Source organism: Gadus morhua, chromosome 5, assembly GCF_902167405.1.
Source record: "Gadus morhua chromosome 5, gadMor3.0, whole genome shotgun sequence".
NCBI lineage: Eukaryota > Metazoa > Chordata > Actinopteri > Gadiformes > Gadidae > Gadus > Gadus morhua.
The window spans coordinates 9,514,506-9,536,617 of NC_044052.1; the positions used below are offsets into that span (position 1 = coordinate 9,514,506).

A 22,112-nucleotide genomic window follows, 5' to 3' on the forward strand; every position below is an offset into this window, starting at 1 on the left:
GAATTTTCTACTTAAACGACCATAATGTTTTTTGTTATGGGTCAGTTGGAGCATTAGACAACCATACTTGACGAAGGTAATGACACTGCTGGAACTTTTTTCCTCTGAAACCTTTCACCATTGCAATTAAGACCTGGTGAGACGCCACATAGTGGTTGGAGAGAAAAAAAAATGTAAATGTGTTTTAAATAATTTTCATTTAATCAAAATGGATGGATGCAGAAAGTATACTGTAACTATATAAGCATGTTGAGTATGGTTCAAATAGCTAGTCAAAGAACATCATTACTGCCTTATCCAGTCCATGTACGAGTATCATTCATGTTTTAAATAAATAGGAACATAGGAAAACTACTTCCTCTTAATTCCACACTAAATGGCTGCCATGGGGGTCTCTGTGTCCTTAACCTGCTTTTTGGGGCCCACTCTCTGAGCGATGCCGTAGGGCACGTGACATGCAACTGTCCCCAGCTCTGCTGCTCCCTCCACGTGGAACATCTGATCATCAAAAAATATGTGGGGCCGAATTTTCTCCAGCATCGGCCCTTTTGGGGCCCCGGCCAGGAAAAGAGCCTCGTCGATCTCCAGGCCCCACGATCGAAGAGTGTTTAGAGCCCGGGTCCCTGAACTGGCTGCACTGCGAGCCGTCACCAAGTAAGTGCGAATAGGACAGTCCATCCGCTGGCCTTTGGCATAGAACTTCTTCTGCAGCTTCCCCAAAGCCTCCAGGAATCCCTTCAACGGCCCCTGGGAAAAGCAGGGAAAGAGTAGGCGCCTGAAACCATAATACTCGGATCAATCTATATTCGTTGTACAGATGTATTTAAAGGGGACATATTATCAAAAACGACACTTTCCCTGGGATTTTGGGTGTTGTTTTCGGTCTCTGGTGCTCCCACACACATACAAACTTTGAAAATAGTCTCTACTATTATTTGAGTGAGATATGCATTTCTGAAAGTACCCCGCCTACAGTTAAAAAACGAGCGAGTCAGTTTCGGCGACCCCTCCTACGTACGAAAGGGGCACACTTGAATATTACCTCCCACTTCCCCACTCCCATAGCTAAGATTTTGTGGACCAGCGGACGAGCAGCTCCGGCGGGGGGAATTCTTTTCTCTGCCGGACTGCCGCCGAGCTCCCCCCGCTGGAGCTGCCGGACTGCTGATAATATCGAATGATAACATAGCTTTTGGCCGTGATATTAGATATATTATTATATAAACACCCATATATAATATTGTATTATATTATATAGATATAGAGCTCCAGGAGTCCGCAAATGGCAGCAATCCCTTCACCTCCATGCTGTGGTTCAGTCTGACAGCTCATTGGTCAAGGGGCAGAAGCTCATTTGCATTAAAGCTACAGACATCAGAAACAGTGCATTCTGAAGGGACTGAAACAGAGGGGAATAGCGGTAGGTGAGTTTTTTTTTCCTAAAAGCTTTTCCAGCAAACAGCTTCAAAAACATGTTTTCTGGAACTGAAATACTATGTTTACTTGTTGAGGAAACACCATAATATGTCTCCTTTAATAAATGGCAAAATATTTTATTTAAAACTAGCCTTTAACTGAACCACCTCTAACATACTTTTGTCTTTTACTAAACCGTCTTCAATTTACTATCTAAACGTAACCATGTCTAACCCTATACCTACACTTAACAAATCTCTAATCAATACCTTATCTAACCATTTCCAATTTTTGAATTTAGACCTTAACCTAACTGTTGATTGTAACAAATTGCAGTGGAAAAAGAGATAGGAATCGAACCAAAATCGTACGCGCTATTCAGTGGTCATCACCAGCAGTGTCAACATTTTCATTAACTTGGATTAAACCAGCGAGGTGTCATGTCAAATCTTCTTAAGAATTATTCATGAGATGTAGGCCTACTGCCGTCCTAGGCCAACTTCGCTCACAATGCAAAAATGTTGCTTTTGAAATGTGCACTAAAGACTTTTTTATGTTAACTAACTTCTAGGTTCATTGTTCTAGGTTCAACAGCGGTGAGTAATCTCATGTTAAATCTTGCAGTACATTTTCATTATTAATAAAAAGGTACTGAATATATTCCTCGGGCCATACATGGTCCAGTGGCTTGTTTTCATGGGCCTTCTCGTGCTCAAAGAACTTGTCGAGTCCGTGGGCCTTGAAGATCCGCTCGGACTCGTCGGAGAAGAGGACCGCGTCTCCGTCGAAGGCCACGCGGAGCTGGGCCTCCGACACCTCCGTCATCTTCTCCGGCGCGAACATGGTAGCCGCAGCGATCCCTGGTGGAGAGGCGCAGAACATTCACACAGATTTGTCCAGTTGATCAGATCAACTCTGCTAAAAAGCCAACTGGGACCTAAAACTCCACAGGGGCATGAAAATGTTGCCAATTAAATTGGATAATCCATAAATCCACATGACTCAACGTCTTTCTGAAACATTGATGAGATCATTGGACTCAATTACTTTTAATTCGAAGTGTTGTGTAATGAAAACGGGCGTTGTAGCTAGCTTATGCATAAAAGTTTTTCGAAGGTACGGCTCGCTTGGGGCCATTTGCTGGCGCTATTATGCTTTACAATTAAAAGTCCAGCTAAGAGAACTACATATCAACGACACTAAGTTGAATTGTCAATGACCCCCCCCCGGACAGTTCATTCATACTAACGTACCTTCTTCCAGTGCCTCTCTAACTTTGGTTGAGTCGGCTGACAGGTATAGGTTGGTGTGATAGGCCTTTAGGTAGCCAATAGGACTGTTTCCTCCAGTCATGCAGAAGCGCTCAATGAACAACTCTAAAAAAACAACACATGAAGCAAACCAAAAATGAAATGCTTTTGTCATGTTTAACTTAGAGTTCATAAGCTTGAATCACTGCTCTTTTACCATATATCAACTACAATGTTGAAATATATTAGAGAAACTGCATATTAATGTAGGTATTTGTGGAATGTACCAATGTACCATAACTAAATAGTTAATCCATGTTGTAATATTAACATTTAACGCCATCAGAGTCCCGGGAGTTACGCAGTGCTAGGGCTGAACGTCTAATAAATGACCAAACTTAGAGAGCATGATATAGAAATATCAGAGATCTCGGCGGGGTGTACAACATAACATCAGCCAATAAGATGAGGGGAGTTAATTTCACTGTTAGGAATCTTCTAGGCAAACATAGCCTACTTTGCGGCGGAGTTACGCAGGGTTTCCTGTTATTTTACGGCGATTCTCGTCCGTTCTCGTCGGAAAGAAACCAAGTTTGACAAGATGGAGGATTCAGAAGATGATTTTAACAAAACTATTTGGCCAGTCTACAACCAAGGTTTGATTTCAACCTTTGACAGACACTTTGTCCAAGCACGCCGGTGTCCGGACAGGACGTTTTTAGCGCGTCTACCCACCGGCTACGGGGATAGTTTAGTTGATGTGTGCTTTGGCATGTTTTATCAGATAGGCCTACGATCGGCTGGGGCAGCACCAAGGCGACCGCGCTTTACACGAGTCATGGTTGCAAACCGTCGTGGCACAGTCGGCAACAATAAATGTAGGCCTACATGAGGAGGACTAGTGGTCAACCATCCTTTCACTCTTCTTTCTATGTTCCATAGCGCCCCTGGTGTTCGCTTCACTTCAATGTAGAAGTGGCTTGACTTATTATAGCCTATCCTCTTTGCTTTTTGCAGAGCGTGTGTGTGTTTGGCAGTGGGTCATGGGGTCAGCCCCACTGTGGCAATGGAGGACTCCAGCTAGCAAGCGCCATAACAAAACTCGCTGCACAGTGGTGAAGTTAGTTTGATGTTGGATATTCAACATATATTTAGATATTCATTTCGGCTTCATCAGCAGTTCCTGCTTTACTTTCACTCAGTGTTGGCCGAAAACAATACGACACCCATTTGCTCCTACTGCCTTGTTTTATAGGGACCATTAATAAATTATCCCATTAATTTCCTATGGAAAATTGCTTTTTGCTCAATAGCATCCGAGTTATGGGACCCAGACACAGATAAATGCGGACCTGTCCTGGTATGTGGTACTAACAAGACACACCTCACGAAAAATTCATATTTTGTACCTCCTATTTGATTTTTTTTTTTTATGGATCCCATTCATTTCCTTTGGAAAAAGGCTTTTTGCTCAATAGCTTCCGAGTTATGGGACCCAGACACCCCAGACCAATGCAGACCTGTCCTGGTATGTGGTACTAACAAGACACACCTCACTAAAAAATCATATTTTGGAACACCTATTTTATTTGAATTTTTTAAGAATCCCATTCATTTCCTATGGAAAAAGGCTTTTTACTAGCTTCCGAGTTATGGGACCCAGACACCCCAGACCAATGCAGACCTGTCCTGCTATGTGGTACTAACAAGACACGCCTCGCTAAAAAATCATATTGTACACCTCCTATTTTATCTAAATTTTTAGTACCACATAGAAGGACAGGTCTGGCGTATCTAGATCCCATAACTCGGAAGCTATTGAGCGAAAAGCGGTTCTCCATAGGAAATGAATGGGATTCTTAAAAAATTCAAATAAAATAGGTATACATTTTTAGTGAGGTGTCTCTTGTTAGTACCACATACCAGGACAGGTCTGCATTAATCTGGGGTGTCTGGGTCCCATAACTCGGAAGCTATTGAGCAAAAAGCCATTTGCCAGGTGTCGTATTGTTTTCTGCCAAGACTGAGTGAAAGCACAGCAGGAACTGCTGATGAAGCCGAAATGAATATCTGAATATCTGTCGAATATCCAACATCAAACTAACTCCACCACGGTGCTCGCTGCTCCCTCGTCTACCAGGACCTCCCCAGGCAGCCTTGTGTGTGCCTGCGTAACATCGATAATATTTGATCTATTGTCGGATGTTCAGACAGCAGTAACCAGAACCATGCTTCTGCCTTAATGCCTTGTTGCACCTCACACAGAACCATATAGACCTTAATTTGTCACCCACGTGTTCGAATCTTCACTCTTTTCAGGGACCCTACTTAAAGTGCAACAACATGTCAACATTTCTTCATAGTGGAAAGAGTTACAGGTCCGTTACTGCACAGGCGTGCATACACATGTGTATATAGTGTATCTGTCAATCGGTCACTCACGGTGATGGTTGATGGTGTTGATGAGTCTCAAGCCGACGTGGGCGTGGTTGCTGGTCATGAGCACCACGTCGAAGAGCTCCTCACTGTCGGGGTAGAGCTCCCTCAGGCGAACGTTCACCGCCTCCAGAGCCTGCCGGCGACACCCAGAAACAAAACACGAATCCGTATGGGGGACGTTAGGTGCATAGCTCGGTCCTAGTGTCTATGTGGTGGTTCGTTGTGTCAGTCAATGTAGACTCTTATTTATGTAGCATTATGGTTTTTATTCCGTCATTAATTCAGAGTTGAAGGCTGCAAGAGCTTCATGGGTCTATATGAGTCACCTGAAGTCCCACTACCCAGTACCACCAACCTTCAGCCGACAAACAGGGTTTGTGGTTTTGCATGAGAAGAGGGGGGGGGGGGGTGCTGGATAGGGTACTTGTGACCCTCCCCCGGGGTAGCGGAGGGGTGTGCAGCACACATGCCGTCTGTGGGCTACTTTAACGGACCTTGACGAATGAGAAGGCGGGTCCGGGGCTCAAGGGCTCCGTCTCGTGCTCCTTCTGGAACCGGATGTAGTCCTCCATCCCCTGCGTCTCGTAGACCTGCTGCTCCTCCTCCATGTGGAAGAGCACCCTGGGGGACACTGCGATGGTGACCGCGTTCTCCGGCTTGGGCTTGGGAGGTTGGATACAGAGAGGCGGGTCACAACGCGTTCACATTGTACATGTCCGTCGACGGAGGACGGAGGGCTTGTCTGACGTATGGGTAACGCGATCTGATTGGCCGACGGATCCGTCGCTGCCTGAATAGTTTGAGGCGTTTGAAGCTGCTGGACCCAGCACCGCCGGCATGAAGCGCACTGCTTGTAGCGGACCCTGTATATGTTTGGAACCATGTGTCGATGCTACAAGCCACCGAGTTGGCTGCCATGCTCCACCCTAGGGTTTTAGGCTCCTCCATAACAAGGATGCAGGGTGGTGGTGGTGGTGTTGGAAGACCGGTTTAGTGTTAACGTTTGTAGCCAATGATACATGAGCTGGTGCTCCATGTTGCCAGTGTGGAGCCTCACCCAGACCAAGAGTCCAATCGGTCTGACTCGGGCAAGGTGAGGCTGCTTAAACCCGCCATCATTCACACACACTCCCACAGAGGGGATGTTCGTGGTTTTTTTAGGAGTCTATTGTTGTTCACACATTCAGGCTGTTATCTTGTGATGCATATGAAAACTATTGTTATTGTGATCGCCCGAGAGGTTGGTATGAATGTATAGGTCGCAAAAATAGAATGGAAAAGTTTCTAAGCATCCTCTCCGTAGAAGTTGCCATCCCAGGGAAACTGAATGTTGCAGACTGCAGAAATGCTTGCATCGGTTTTCCTGGTTTGCAATGGTAAAAGTCGCCCTGGACTGTTTGAGTGGTCAGTGTGCTAGTCATTAATTCCAAAATGGATGTAATTTTTCTTTATTTCAATAATAGTTTTGCTTAAATGGTGCGCCACTCGGCCACCACCACGATTAATCAAATTAAACCAAAACCTGTGTGCTGCTGCTGCCTCCAAGACACTTGACTGGACTAAATGTGTTGGTGATAATCTCCTGACTGGGGAAATACACCTACCTATAGGCCTATGATGTTAAATGAATCATCATTTTATTGAACAGTTACTGAAACATAACATTTTTTGTAGAATTAGTAGGCTAGTGTTGTTTTCTAAATACTTCATTATGTACTAGGATAGGAAAACAAACAACAATTCTTAAGTGCGTTCTTTAGATTTATTCGGTCCAGACAGCCTATGTTAAAGAAGCAAATAATACACTTACTGATTTTGGTTTCCGAGTGGGAGTTGAAGGCTTGGATGCATTCTGGACTGTGGTACTGTTCCCGTTTCTCACCAACCCCCGTTCTGCGACCGTCTGCCTGGGATCATTGTCGAGGCTCATCCTTCCTCTCTTGCGTCCTCCTCAGCTTCTCCTCATATAACACACTGACAACCACATACGCGTTCACAATCGCTCTCTCTCGCTCTCTCTCTTCCCTGCTCTCTCTTGACAGGCCAGGTGATACCGGTTCTCATCCGCTCATCGATAGGTTCCCCAGTGGTGCACTGAGCAGAGAACCAGGAAACCGCTCTAGCAGAACCATTCAGCAATTTGCCCTGAGCAGGGGGGGGTTGGGAGCGGGAGAGATGATGGATGTCATTAAGACAGGGAGCTTCGGAGGGGGAGATACGACTCTTATCTGGTGTTTTTGTGTGTGTGTTTCTTCTCACTCCGATGCGCTCTGTGTCTCCCACACTCTCATCCTTTTTTAATGACTTCTAGGCATTCTGTGGCTCTTCCCCCTTTTCTTAACCTTGCCCAGTTCCTGCATGAGGACAGGCGGACACATTGTCAAAGTCGTGACATGTGAGGCAGGTTTGCCGCTGTGTGGAAATGGACTGCTTTCACGGTCATTGACTATACCCACTTTAGTCATCATGATGATGTTGTAATATGTCTCTTCATCCATGCACTTACAGCCTCCACTCCACCGATTGAATTTCGGATCAGCCACCTCTGTTGCCAAGCAACGGGGGGAGGCGGGGGTTACTCGGGTTACCTCTGATCTGATTGGTTGATATTCCAAGAGCCCTCCCCCTCCCTATCAATCAAGCTTTCCCTTTGAGCGACATGACTGAGTAATGATATAATGGATGCTCTTCATGAAGACAGGCAGTTATTGGTCGTCTAGGTGATGCATATCCTTCAGCTACAACTGGGATGCTGATAGCTAAACCACTTATAGTCTTTCTCCTCTACTATAGCCACAATAACGAACAATCATGCAGACACCCAGCACCGCCCCCACATCATATTATCATATTTAGTCAGGGGACGGTAAGCATATTGAAAGCTAGCAGTATTAAATAGTTATTAAATTACATTTCGGGTAATGAAATGAAAAAGTTTGGATTAACATGATATATACATGTTAATTAATATATTAATATAATATATATATCCTGAAAGAACAATTGCCAATATTATTAGAATTCACATGGCAATAATGATCAACATCTTAATATATAATTCTGATATACTGATATCAAAATGTGTTTAGGTGGAGTGCTGGGAGAGGATCATGAAGGGACCCCGGCTCCTTCAGTTCACACCCAGAGGGCGCCATTGCATCTGACAAAGGTTTGTCATATCAGCCATAAAATAACTCAACATTTTCAAATTACACATCTGAATACCATCACTTCCAAACTAGGAACATGCTGGAAAACATTTTTAGATGTCAATCTGAAGCAGGGGACATGGTCACCTTCAATGTCCTTGCAACCAGAATTTCCTGTAGACTCCCTGGAGAATGTGTGCGGTGATATTTTATATCACCGCACTATTGCTATAAGCTTGTTTGTGGTATTAGCTTGGTTGTATTAGATATATCCTATAAGACTTCCACTATAGAGTGAATATATGCTTTGCTTTCAAACTACTCAACATCATTTTTAAAGTATGTGGATTCAGTGGTTGGGTTTTATTAGTTTGGAAACAAAATGTAAATATTGCCGCATAATTTGTTTAAACGCATTTTATGGTAGTCACATCCATCCATGGCCACTAGAGTTCACTAGATGATAGATAAAGCTTGACGTTCGAGTATATAAGAAGGCATCCTGAGAGAAAACATTGAGGATGTGAAACAAATTGACAGTTTTGAAAAGGAAGTTATTTTGAAACTCTGCATTTTGAAGCAATTGTGTCATTAACAAAAAGGGGTTTTGAAGAAGGCTACAACAACACTCGCTTGTGTCACCAAAAATTAATGTATGTTATTAAACTGAACGGTGATTGTTAGAATCCCAAACAAATCTAGAATTGAGTCATAGGACTCATATTTATACTCATAATAGTTTGCCTCATGCCTTTTGGTTATGGTCGGACCTTATCTAGCAAAAGGCCTCAACTGTACGTTTCCTTTGTGTGCGTTCCAAACAGCCCCGGGCACTGAATGGGTTAATAGGAACACAGGCAGTTGGGCCGCACCCACTGAGCTGATTTGAATAACGCCGGCATTTGGCGCGAGACAGCCTGTCTTTCTTTATGCAGCCAATGGCTCCTCCCCTATGCACCCAGAGTGGCGGGAAATAGCCAGAGAGCAATGGTGAGAGAGAGAGAGAGAGAGAGAGAGAGAGAGAGAGAGAGAGAGAGAGAGAGAGAGAGAGAGAGAGAGAGAGAGAGAGAGAGAGAGAGAGAGAGAGAGAGAGAGAGAGAGAGAGAGAGAGCGCGCGCGCGCGGGAAGGAGACTGCAGTGGCTAGACTCAGACTCAAAGAGGCTTTCTACAAATACCGCTTGCCTGCTGTCATTGGACTGCTTTTAGAAACCTGCGGGAAGGCGCCGAAATGAGGAAGGGAAGGAATAGGAGAAGAAGGGGAAAGATTATAGAACAGCCGCCCCACCCACACCAAACACACACACACACACACGCCCCGTTTTGGCGCGAGACAGCAAGAGAGATAAAGCTTTCTGGTAGACAGGGGGTGGGGACAAAAGCAGTCATGAGTGCTGAGGGACGGAACAAAGAAGGACCCCCCCCCCCCCCCACACACACACACACACACACACACACACACACACACACACACACACACACACACACACACACACACACACACACACACACACACACACACACACACACACACACACACACACACACATGCCGGCTGGAGGGTAGAGGCAATGCAGATGACTATTACAACCTCAGTCAGACCTTCAGGGGGGAAAGGCTGGCCTAGCGGTTGCCGGTCTCTTTGTTCTTCACTTGCAGTAAATTTCGGACCAACTTTTTCGGCTCTGTTTATTATTGCAAAAATAAAAACAAATTTATCTCTGCAGTAAAAGGCCTAAACAGAACCATTTTAAATATGGTTATTCTACTGAGTGACCACACAGGTTTTCCTGACAATAAAGTACTATGATATCAAATTAATTAAATGAATGAATTTGATATAACAAAATGACTGATACACAGGTCATTCTGGGTCAAAGGCACACACAAGGCACACTACATGAATTACTTTATCCGATTAATAGGAGGGGCAATGCTAGAACGAGAAAAGCCTCTTGTCAGGTGGATTGCACCCAATCAGAAGCCCCGTAAGGTAATAAACACACCTTCTGATCAGTGAACCCAAGCGGCGCCATTCTCAACTGCCAAAATAAACAGCAGCCATGCTGTGGGTTTGAGTACTCCCTCCCTAGCTAAAGGAGAAAATGGACACATCAACAGGGGTGGGGTTTTGCCCAGGACTAGAATGATCCTATAGACTGAAGGCCATGAACATACTATACATAGCGAGAGCTGTACCTGGTGCCCCTACACTTAATCTTATGGTAATAGGATGTGTAACCTCTATAGTGTGGTTTGTTGTTTAGTGAGTAGGTAGTTGCTGGGATCCTTTTCTCCGGGAGAATGTTACCTCGACATAGAACAAAGCAGTGCTTCCCTTATTTCCTGCTGCCAATGAGTCCAATGTAAAAACAGGAAGTCTATGCCGCCCGTGCCTCCCTCTCTCCCTCCCTCCCTCTGCTCTCTCGTTGTCTGTCTCTTGCTCATGCGCACACACACACACACAGGAACACACATAGCGAGAAAGAGGGAGAGACAAGGGCATCGATTATTGCATGAACTCCATAGCAGCCACAGTGGTGGTGCTGGCCGGTCTACAGATCTGAGGCCCTGATCTATAACAGCAGCCACATTCAGATGTGGGCTGAAAAGAGAGACTTGTGACCGGAGAAGGGGGCACACACTCACACACACACAGTACAAAGACAATGGCATCTGCATACTATACATTCAAGGATGTGAAAGAGCTGATGTGATGTGTGGGGCCTATGTGCGATTCACAGAGAGCGGGCAGAAGCACTTGATGTGTATTGACAGGAAAACATTTGTATGCTTATTCCGATTCACACACACACACTGGTAATTAGTCAAAGGACTTAGCCATTGAATTTGTGTGTGTGTGTGCTTGTGTGTGGGGGAGTCGGGGGGGGAGGGGTTGCACTGCTAAAGAATTAGAAGTTTACTTAGCAGATGAGTTTTAGGCGTCTCCAGAGCAAACGATGACTCTCGGCGAGACGGACAGCTGCTGTTCCATCTCCTCCAGCGTTACATCGTCATATCTCCACCACGGAGGATGCATCCTTCCCCCTCGTCTTGTGAAATACATTAGCCACCACAAAGAGACGCTTGATTAATGTACTTCCGCCACGGAGCCGGGCAGAGGAAAGGGAATGCAACCAGCAAGCGGCTTTTCCAAAACACAAGCAGCGATCTGTGTTTGGATAATGGGAGGCTTGTGTGGGACACAGATATGCGGCGGGTTGCTCCAGCCCGGTTACGTCACATGGGAAAGTTGTGTGGGAATGGTGGTCCGGCAGTGCTGTAAAACAGTTGGGTCTGCAGGGGGTGGGCGTCAACATTGTTGTCCCGCTCAGCTGTGAGGGGGAGGGGGGGAGATCTCTTCAGGAGTGGTAACCCTAACTATTGAGGGGGGAGGGGCAATGCCCCACTGGGTAGCTTGAGGGGTGTGTGGAGAGTGCGGGGGAGGCAGGGTTTAGGTCACTGTGGCAATGGGGGATGGTTGTGTTAGGGGAGGAATTGGGGGGGGAGTAGGGCCTCAATGGGAGCAAATTCAAAAGATGCAGCAAGTGTCTCAACTTCAACCGGTGCAACCTTATACTGTGGAGCACGAGCGAAACAATGGAACATCTGCTCGCTGACAAAGCACGGGTTTACTCAGGCGGAGCGCGGTGCGCTGCTCTGGGCAACAGGTTTGGACAGATTCACGGATCAAACGACGCTGGGGCTTTTCAATGCATACGTGCCCTTTGCTCGCTTTATTATCACATGGGGTTTGATGTGCTAAAACACTATGAATTAAGGGCAGCGGTGCAGTCACTCTCATGAATCTTGTATTGACGCAAACCGTCTTAACCTGCCTCATCCGTTCTGTGTGTGTGTGTGTGTGTGTGCGTGCGTGCGTGCGTGTGCATGCCGGGTTGCCAGGGTGAGGGCAACACAGCGGCTGTAGTGTGGAGGCCCTGTTACCCCCACTTTGTTGTCCAGTATTGCTGCACTTAATGGATCATTACCATGGCTACCATACCATTTTGGAAACATAAAGTGTAAAAGCGTATTAAAACTAATTTGTTATAGTCTTGAAATACAAGCACACCCTTCAGTATAGCCCTATAGTACCTATACCTAAAACATTGGTCTTCATTTTGCGTCAATGTATGTCATGTGTATTGCTATTCAGTCCTTTTGCGTTTCTTTTGTTGGGCACTACTTACAAGGAATTTCGAAATGTCATCACGGAATACAAGTCAAGGCCCTGACACACCGGACCAAGGTCAAAGAACTAGCGTTGACGAAGGCCGACCGTTGTGTTGCCTTGCGTCGCCTTGGCCAAAAAGTTGCACTCAAACACACCGCAAAGACTACAGCAGACGGCCAGCTAGCACGTACGCTCTGCGCCTCTCTCCCTACCAGCAGGTGGCGATAGTCTGTATTTGTCTTTCAAAAACTGACACCGGGGGACTATATCGAACAAAGCAGCGCTGGCCAACCATTTCCCAACAATCTCACTCTGACGGTTTGGTAATAAAACTGCTTCGCACCGAGAATATGGTAAAATAATAAATGATCAAATGAGCACAAGTGGCAAAAAGAGACGAACCTTTGCTCACTTCCGTTTCTCTTCTCGTGCATTGATTCGCTTACACTGATCAGCCAAATTTGAATGAATTCTCACCAACGGCCTCTGCCCCCGATTCAACGTGCTGAAAAGGCCCGAAAAACCCCAGACAAGTGCCGACTAGTGCCAACAGTGCGAGACACACCGCAGAACCAACACCACAGACGCTCACCACAGACGCTGCCTCAAGAAGACAGACCCTTGGACATGGAGTACCTCCCGGCTTGGAGTCAACCGCTCCATCCGTCTGTATGCACTTAGCATGACTCGCGCATTCGTTGGACCCGGGTCAGCCCCAGCCCCGCACTGCTTACAGTGCAAAGCCGCTAGGAGGGGGGTTTGACGGGTTCATTCATTGTAATCACCGTCACGGTGTGTGTGTGTGTGCTGGGCACAGATGGCAGCGGTGTTTACGCTAACGGGATTAGGATTAGCTGCCAGATTAGTCAGGCGAGTCGAAGGGGCCTCCATCAAGGCGAGACGTGGCCGCGTCCTGACACACAGCGACGCTAACTCCTACCGCCCCGACGACGAGGAGCGCGTCTCCGTTGATCCTACTGACCGACTGGTGCGGGGGTGGCGCCCGGGGATGACCGAGGGCCGTTCAGCGGAGGTCAACAGACCACAGCAAACGTCATGAAACGCCGACCTTCTCTGTCCTTAGTGAGGCCCATGTGTTGGTGTGCAGCGATGCCCTATGCGTCTCTACTCTGTCGGGCTGCGGAGGGCCAGCAGTCTGCTGTAGCCATATGCAGACAGAGAGTACAGTGCGTTCCGACTGAATCATAGATGTTATGTAACACCGGCCTGAGAACGGGGGGGCGGGGGTTCAGGCGGGAGCGGGAATGATCTAAGCGGAGTGACCTACATCAGGGAATGGCAGAGATAAGCACCTGAGGGAAGGGCAAAAGACACTGGAGCATTTATAAGGTGCCGGAGTAGGGGGGGGGGGGATTGTCAAAGAAGGGACTACGAATCGATAATAGAGATTATGATAAGCGATAATAGGAAGAGGAGCAAGAGAGCGAGAGGTCACCAAGCAGAATAAGTCATCTGGTCCACACTTGCATGACTTGCATGTCCATGATGTGACCACAGTGCCACTCCCCATTGGTTTGTGTGTGTGTGAGTGTGTGTGAAAGACTACAAGTTACAAGCTACTCCCCAACACACAAGCACACACGCACAAATAGGTCTTTGACTAGAGCTTCATTAAGGTCAGATAGACACTAGCTGAGTCCACACCTCAGCCGAAACGTAGGCCAGTGGTCAGGGAGATGGAGCACTGCAATCAGGGAATGTTTCCATACGTTTGTCTGAGTGTGTGTGTGTGTGTGTGTGTGTGTGTGTGTGTGTGTTTTAGTGTGTGTGTGTGTGTGTGTGTGTGTGTGTGTGTGTGTGTGTGTGTGTGTGTGTGTGTGTGTGTGTGTGTGTAAGTGTAAGTGTGTGTGTGTAAGTGTGTTGGGTGTGTGTGAATGCTTGCTGGTTGTTACTCCTTTTGCTGACTGTCAGCCACTTGACAGTTGCATTATGGAATGGAGGATTGTTAAAAATAAGTGAGAGTCAGGAGCCGATGAGAGACCACCCTGCATTCCTTCTGCAGCTCCGACAGTTACATAACACACCTAAACGTATACGGCAGCAGTCGATGCAGTGCTGCAGGTTTTCAGTCCGAATCGCCGGTTCATTGTGTACAAACAGAATTAAATGATTGATTATTTTTAGGTTTTGCATCATTGCACTTCCTTACATCAAGACCGATTGAACAGTAACACACAGAAAAGACAGGCCCTTGGTGCATCCTTTGGTGCTTATCGCGCACGACAGACGTTAACTGTGTAAAAGACGGGGACGGGAGTGGGACTCTAGCGTGGAGGAATGCCGTCTCTAGGAGAACTAGAAGTTTAGCTTTGCACTTTGGTACAGTGTGTACTTTTAACACCACGGCAGCACTTGCTACCAGCTCAAATGGCTTTAGAGAAATTGCTCAACCTCTCTCGAGCCAATGTTTGTTCAGCATTAGGATAGGACAATGATGATCGCAGTGACAGCCAGGAATTGTCCAATTGCGAAAGGGTCCTCGTACATTTTCAAGAACAAGGATGCACTTGTTTTTTCCCACACTAGGTTGCTCAAGAGGTATGAGTTATGGGGCAATTACAATATTGCAGTTCATAACACTTTGGCTGAAGTGTTTTGAACGGAACATGCACACGCACCCACACACACACACCAATCTTATAGGTAGTTGAAAGACAAAGAAGCATAAGAGTTATGGCTGGGTCAGGTGAGGCTTTTTGGTTGGTTCATATGTTCACATCATGCATGTCATCAAGGAATGTAGCTCCTGTATTTGCTCAAGGGCAACCTCGTTCGTTTAATATGTCACATACATGCACACTCTGTACAAACTGATCATTGAGTGACCTTGGACAAGAATCAGGTTATCTGTGAAATAGAATGACATTCTCCCCACCGACTTTTACGTTTCCTATTAGTGCTTCATTGGGATTGTTATGTTTTTTAAACAGCGTCTCATGAAAAATACAAAGACAGACAATAGACAGACAAAGGCAGCAGGTTTCCTATCATCTTGTGCACTCATTGAGCTCTGATCTACCAAGCATGGAGTGTCAAAGTGAATGGATCAAACCGTTGGCTCAGCTCATTCGCTCCCCCGCGCTGCACTTATTGTCTATCGTGTAACACAGAGGTAATAAGGAAGACAAATAATCGCTGGCGGGCGATCAATGCTGCAACTGCTGACAAGAACTAGCGTGTGAACAAGTGAGAGGAAAATGAATGAATCAAAGAGCGGGAGGGGGAGGGGGGGAGATAGGGGGAGAGAGAGAGACGGAGAGAGAGGGAGTGAGAGTGATAAAGGCAGGGAGAAGAGAGATATGCAGGGAGACGGAGAAACGGCTAGCGGGTACAACACAAGCCAGCCGAGTAATCGATTTGCCACAGTCCCACCCTGATCACACACTTAGGCTTAGCCCGGCCGTAAAGCCATCATACACTCTCTCAGGTATGGGAACATACAGCGGAGGCCTCTTTGATGAGGTAGCACACACCACGCCCCCACTCACACATGGTCTGGGGCCATGACAAAGAAAAAAAACATGGAAAATGAACGGGGCCCGCAGATGTGAGTGAATGAAACACTTTTCTTCTTTTGTAGTGTAGCACGGAGCAGACAGCAGCCACCCACAGGCTGCACATGTGTGTAAAATTGATCACACATGTGTGGTGGAGCGGGGCCTTGCGTAGGCGCTGCGTGGGCCCCTGGAGAAGAAAATCAGGTCGGACGAGTCGGAGGAGTTCAACTGTCAGCCTGCCCTGAAACACACCGGCACACCTCGCGAGCACAAAGGGATCCCCTTACATCACGCTTCCTTGAGGAAGAGATCCCATGTTCTTTCTCTTTTTCAGGGGGTGTTAGAGGAAACTTGAGTCAACCAGTAGTTAACCCCTGGTGCGCTTGGCATGGAGGAGTCAGAGAAACAAAGCCCATCCACACACATTGATGAATTCCAAACCGATCCTCAAAGGATTGTGAGTCATTGTATCATTATATATAGAGATTATATGTGGAAACACTTATAATCACAATAAATGAAAGGCATCTTGAGACCTTTTCAGAAAGCACTACATTCCTACAAGACCTATAACTTTCTCTCCACCATTCTTGGAGAGCGCACACGGAAGTAGTGTAATGCTTAAAATATCTGGTTGGGTTAGGGAAAAGGAAACCGAGCAGGCTTTTGCTATCTGATCCGCGGGGGGAGGACTTATATCTGATAAGCAGGGCCGCTCTCACTTCCTAGATCTGCATATTAGCAGCAGGATAAGCCAAGCACCTGCCCCGATCACAAAGTCATCGCTCTTATCTCCTCCTTTTACTGTCACCTCAACTGCCATACAAAAACAAACTTTGTAGTCGGTCCTGTACTATCTAGGTCAGGCCTGTAATACCTGATGTGGAGAATAAACCGCCGTTACAGAATGTTCTCCTGGGCCTTGAGACCTAGACATGCAGTAGATGCTTTGGTTAACAGAAGTGCTGCAGGTGTCCCCTTGCACACGACAAGAGGCATTGTGCGGCTGCTATATTGAACTAGGGGGGGGCGACACGTGTTAAATGCGGGTCTGGTGCGATGTGTGTGCCACGTATCCTCCTGAGATCAAAAAGTACACATCCAAAGGGAATTTCACAGGCGGGAAGAATGTCCTGGGGGGTGGAATTGTCCCCAGTCGTGGCGGAAAATAAAAGTACGACACCACGGCCATGCCAGTCACAACAAAGGGTGGTAGGGTGTGAGACAGTTTGTGGTTCAGGGTGTGTCTGGCAATTCTATCTGGCTGTTTTTGAATAAAATGGGTCTTTGTGTTTATTGTTCCAACAGCCGTGGATCGAGTCGGATGAGGCCTGGATTCTGGAGGCGTCTGCGAGGGGTCGCCTCAACAGGTAAGCAAGCAGTTCGAGTTCAAGTTGCGTCAAAGCACTCCAATAACAGAACCGTAAGTATCAGCTCCAAGCCCACAAGAGGAGCTTTCTAGACCACTTTTGTATCGTTGAAAACGAGTTCCTCAGTGAAACAAAAATGCAGAACAGATAATCGAGTTACCTGCATCCAGCTCTGCGGTCTGACTTTACCCGATCAGTGCTATATCTCACTGTTGTACATTCACAGATGGGGCCGTGTCAACGAATGCCCTCGCGGTCATTAGGTTTGGGTTTTTTTAAAGGCGCCTCAAATGTTTAATATTTTTCAATTCGATCAATAAATATGTAATTTGTAATTCTATATATAACAAAGTGAGTAGCTTTGACAACTTCACAACTCCCTGCTTCTATTTTAAAACAACTTTAGCAGAGTTAAACCATATAACTCACGATGGTCGACGCATCCAATGGCACTTGCGTGATCCCAGTCCTTCCCGTTACCAAAGGACTGTTCTAAAGATGCCTCGCCCTGTGTGCGTGTCAGTGTAACCTAGTTCAAGGAACATCAGGTACCCAAGCATGCTGCTGCAGCAGCTGCAGATGGGAGGATCCTCTTGAGGTACCGCGCGTACACTTCAAGGGCGCAGCTGAAGGTCGGGCTCTCTTATCCTGGGCTCATTTTACATACGGCCCGCTGGAGCGAGACAAGTTCCCTTTCACAAGAGTTGTTGGGTTCTTGTGGGGGAATAGAGTGCGCTAATAAATTATGTATTAAATACAACTCGTCATGTGAATTGATAGCCTGTATGGCTCACACATACAAACAGACCTCAAGAGTGTAATACTCCAACACACAATAGAAAGATGAATACAAAATATTATATGCAAATGTATCAAAATTTAATGCAATATGAGCTGGCGATATGAATATGCGTCGAAATCAAACAGGAGAAAAAGCATTCGGAATTTCACAAAGTGACTTGTGAATAAAGTACAGTAGTGCCACTTAATTCTTTTTGCCCCCGTTTACATTTTCTTAACAAAATAGAAGCTCTACGTGCCAGTCGGCATGGTATATAGGGAACAAAGTTCATTTACAAGTTTTGATTTTGCCTCCTTCCCAGGGAGTAATGAACTAATTACTGACAAACGTGAGTTAAAAAAAAAAAAGAGATTTGAACAATTAACTAAATCAGAATCACCCGTTCATTCTTATGTACATGACGATGGCTTTTACACTTAACTCCAATCCAAGTGTGCAATAAGAAATGCAGAGTCATTTCATCAAGGAAAATTAAGTTTGGACACACACAGACACTATAGGGTACATAGATATTCACACTAACGCACAGGTGAATTATGAAGATATTTTCTTTTCAAAATAGGTTCTTTGAGCAACTATACAGAGCATACCGGGAATAAACATTGGTCATAGCTATATATCCAACACACACACACACACACACACACACACACACACACACACACACACACACACACACACACACACACACACACACACACACACACACACACACACACACACACACACACACACACACACACACACACACACACACTAAGAGGCCCACAGAGATTTGAAGAGGCAATTTGTCAAACTAAAGTCCAACGCTTTGTACACAAGGCAAGTAGTCATAGGATCCCCCCCCCCCCCCCAAAGTATCAAACAAACACTAAAGTCCTTGGCTCCTCTCGGTCCTCTTTGGGTCTCACGTGCGCCGCAGGTCCACCAGCCTGCGGAGCAGCTGCTGCTGCCGCCCCTTCAGCCTCTTCTTCTCCTGGGCCTGCTGCTTCTCGCGCTGGTGCAGCTGGTCCAGGTACTCCGTGGCCTGGGTAAGGATGGCCACCTTGGGGGTCTTGGCGGACTCCACCAGTCCCGGGACCTGGTCGCGCAGCGCCATGAAGCGCGAGCGCAGGTCGTTGCGCCGCTTACGCTCCAGGAAGTTGTGGTTCCGCCGGCGGTCCACGTCCTCGTTGTCCGAGCTGCCAGGCGTGTCCGAGGAGGAACCGGCCAGGGACGCAGAGGAGGACTCCATGCAACTGCGCTTCCTTTGGGGCTCTTCGTCGTCCTCTTCCTCGCCGTCATCATCATCATCATCATCATCTTCATCCTCGTCGTCCAGCTCCGCGTCACTGTCCGGGGAGGGCGCGGCGTAGTCGTGTTGCTGCTGGTGGACGGACAGGTGGAAGCGGGCGGGACAGGGGTCTGCACGGACCGTGAGGGTCTCGGGTTTTTGCGTCCTTGCTACACGCCCGCGGTTCTGCTTGCTCTCCACGGTAACAACGTCAATCTCCTCCTCGTCATCGTCTGAGCAGCAATCACAGATAAAATGGTTAGGTCTTCATATTCACAATATTAAACATTTCAAACAGTAAAGTGGTGTTGAGGCGTCAGTTGCCACTGGCAAAATAACCGTAAGATTGCAAGCAGCAACCCTTGACATTCTTCGCTAAAGGAAAAATGTTAATGGTTCAACTGCTTTTAAGTGGAATAACAATCAAGATATGCGTATAGGGCCATTGACACCCATGCTAATTCAGAAATAAAGACGTAGATATGTGGTCAGGTAGAATGGCCAATACTCAACAATTAACACAAGATCCACCTATCTTATGTAAATTGGCAAGTGCTAATTTGGCCTTCATGAGTTCCTCCTAGAGAGCAATACATCACCAAGAACACCCATCACCCCGCCCTTCTTCTACCGCACTATCATTCTAATAATAACACATCAAGCATAACTGCGATACGGGCGCAGTGTTTAACACCGGGGTATATGCTGATGTCCACATCTATTTTACTTTAGATATGTTCTGTGTCCTCCAATACACTAGATGGGTACATGCAATAGTCAAGAATTGGTTGTGGGGGGTTCTTACCCGAGGAATCCGTCCGAGACTCTGAGCCCGACGAAGCCGGTTTCCTAAAGCTGTTTGTTGGGATTGTGAGAACCGCCGCGGGGTCAACACAGTCTGTCGCCAAGGCAGTGGCCAGTGACGCATCAGGTGAGGCGCACTGCGCTTTAGTGGCCCTCCCCGTGATCTGGGGCGCGGGGAGTAGTCCTCGATTCTGGATGGCCGACAGTCGGTCGTTATTGACCTTCTCCAGCTGGCCCCTTGCAGAGAAGCTACTCCACATGCAGTCCTGGATAATGATGGAGCTGAGGTTGCCAAAGAGCTCCTCCGTGTCCGGGATGAACTGTCCTTCGTACTCGTCGTCCTGGCCCAGGAACTTGGAAAGCCAGCTGAGTTTGTCGCCCGGGGAAACGAGCATGGCCGCACCACCGAGCGTCCGGGTGGGCGACATGGGAGGGGTTGGCAGCAGCTCGAACTTTTTCCATATATCCTCGCTGGGAGCGGTGGACTTGTAAAAGTCTTCCTTGGTGTCGAAATCTTCGAAAAAATACGGTTGATAACAGTCGAACTCCATCTTTTCCCAAAAGTCCTTCAGTTTGCAGAGGCTACCACCTGGCGTCAACTCCTGTATCCCGATGAGCGACGATACTACAAGTAGTTTGCATTCAAGACCGCACACCACCTGCATGACAAAACAGCCGCAATCAGCGTCAACAGACCTGCGCATTCAATTTAGATGTGGGCTCCTATGTAAAAAGCGCCATGCAACCCCTCCAGAACCCTACATCCTCCTAGCCCACGTTCTCTAAATAGGACAGTGTTAATAATTGATTGCATGTTGCGGATGACCGCTCTCTGCAGCAAGGCAACCACCATCAAGGCAGATGGTGAGCACGTCGTACAGCACTGCAACACAATAGTAGGCTACTAATGGTAGCGAACTCGGAGCGTTTCTCTACCATTTCTACTATTATTGTTTATCGCTTACAGTAGGCCTACTATATGACCTGGTTATCATCTACCTTGGTGGTTTAAATGCGCCAAGTGATTTTTAAATCCCCGTTGAAATGTGTAAATGCTCTTTGTAATGTTTAAATGCCCTTTGTACAGGAGGCTCCGCGCTGACATGGGAACCGGGGATATAGGGTCTCGCTTTGTTACACACGCTTTCCCAAACAACAGACTTCCAACGCAAATTAGCCCCAAAAGACGACTTTTTTAACCAGGAGTATTTCCCAGATACCCGGAGTGCACGTCTACACATCCTCGGTAGAAACTTTGTATGCTGCAATTAGTTAAAACCGTTCAAAACAGGAAGCGCTACTCACCCTAGTAGGTTATCCTCAAACCACAATGCGTAATTGAGGAGATGGAAAATTCCTCCAGGAAAGGCAAACTCCACAGTTAGGGATCCGGAAAACACCCGGTGCCGAACGGTGACTTAGCTCTGGGTGTGAGGGTGGAACGATTTAAAACCACTTATTTATTCACACGCTTTCCAGCCTGCAACTCTGTCGGTCACAGCCACACAGTGCGTTTTTCGCGCCACTGATATATCCTGTTATATATGATGATAAAACTGAGGGAGGAGCCTCGAAAATATCTGCAGCGGTTGATCCGGGTAAGCCTGGTCATTTACATAAAAGGCGGGGGATGTGCTCAGTCCTGCCCAGCCTTTTAAAGTCATTGACGGTTCTTTTTTCTCGACTGGAATGACTAGGGTTTGCGAAGAAAATAAAACGCGACCAAAATAGTCTGGTGGAAATCCGTGATGACAATGAAATTAAACCTTGGTTTCCCTACATCACCATGTCTGCAATCCAGAATTTGTTTAGAATGAATTTTACTGAATGAATGAATTCATACATTAATTCATAAAAGCTGGATTGTTTTTTGCAAAGGAAAATTGTTTTTTTATGACAGTCAAATATGCATATTT

At 46.7% G+C, this 22,112-nt stretch overlaps 3 protein-coding genes across 4 annotated transcripts in view; 1 reads left to right on the plus strand and 2 right to left on the minus strand.

Annotated features, from left to right (window-relative positions):
• Positions 1-22,112, plus strand: part of LOC115544566 (interferon alpha-inducible protein 27-like protein 2A) — a 92,810-nt gene that overhangs the window by 46,704 nt on the left and 23,994 nt on the right. The gene's annotated exons all lie outside the window — the stretch shown is intronic.
• LOC115544558 (cytosolic 5'-nucleotidase 1A) lies at positions 179-11,483 on the minus strand. 2 transcript variants are annotated; one of them, XM_030357563.1, is made up of 7 exons: positions 11,177-11,483; positions 6,916-7,079; positions 5,600-5,767; positions 5,109-5,238; positions 2,670-2,792; positions 2,092-2,276; positions 179-747 (listed from the first exon to the last, which is right to left on the minus strand). In XM_030357563.1, the coding sequence occupies exons 2-7, from the start codon at positions 7,033-7,035 to the stop codon at positions 373-375; spliced, it is 1,101 nt and encodes a 366-aa protein (XP_030213423.1). In that variant the 5' UTR covers positions 7,036-7,079; positions 11,177-11,483; the 3' UTR covers positions 179-372. The 2 variants fall into 2 exon arrangements, with proteins under 2 accessions (XP_030213423.1, XP_030213422.1); XM_030357562.1 differs by lacking the exon at positions 11,177-11,483 and adding an exon at positions 10,564-11,165.
• Positions 18,175-21,746, minus strand: LOC115544557 (protein L-Myc-1b). Its single transcript, XM_030357561.1, has 3 exons — positions 21,502-21,746; positions 20,198-20,855; positions 18,175-19,625 (listed from the first exon to the last, which is right to left on the minus strand). The coding sequence occupies exons 2-3, from the start codon at positions 20,745-20,747 to the stop codon at positions 19,027-19,029; spliced, it is 1,149 nt and encodes a 382-aa protein (XP_030213421.1). The 5' UTR covers positions 20,748-20,855; positions 21,502-21,746; the 3' UTR covers positions 18,175-19,026.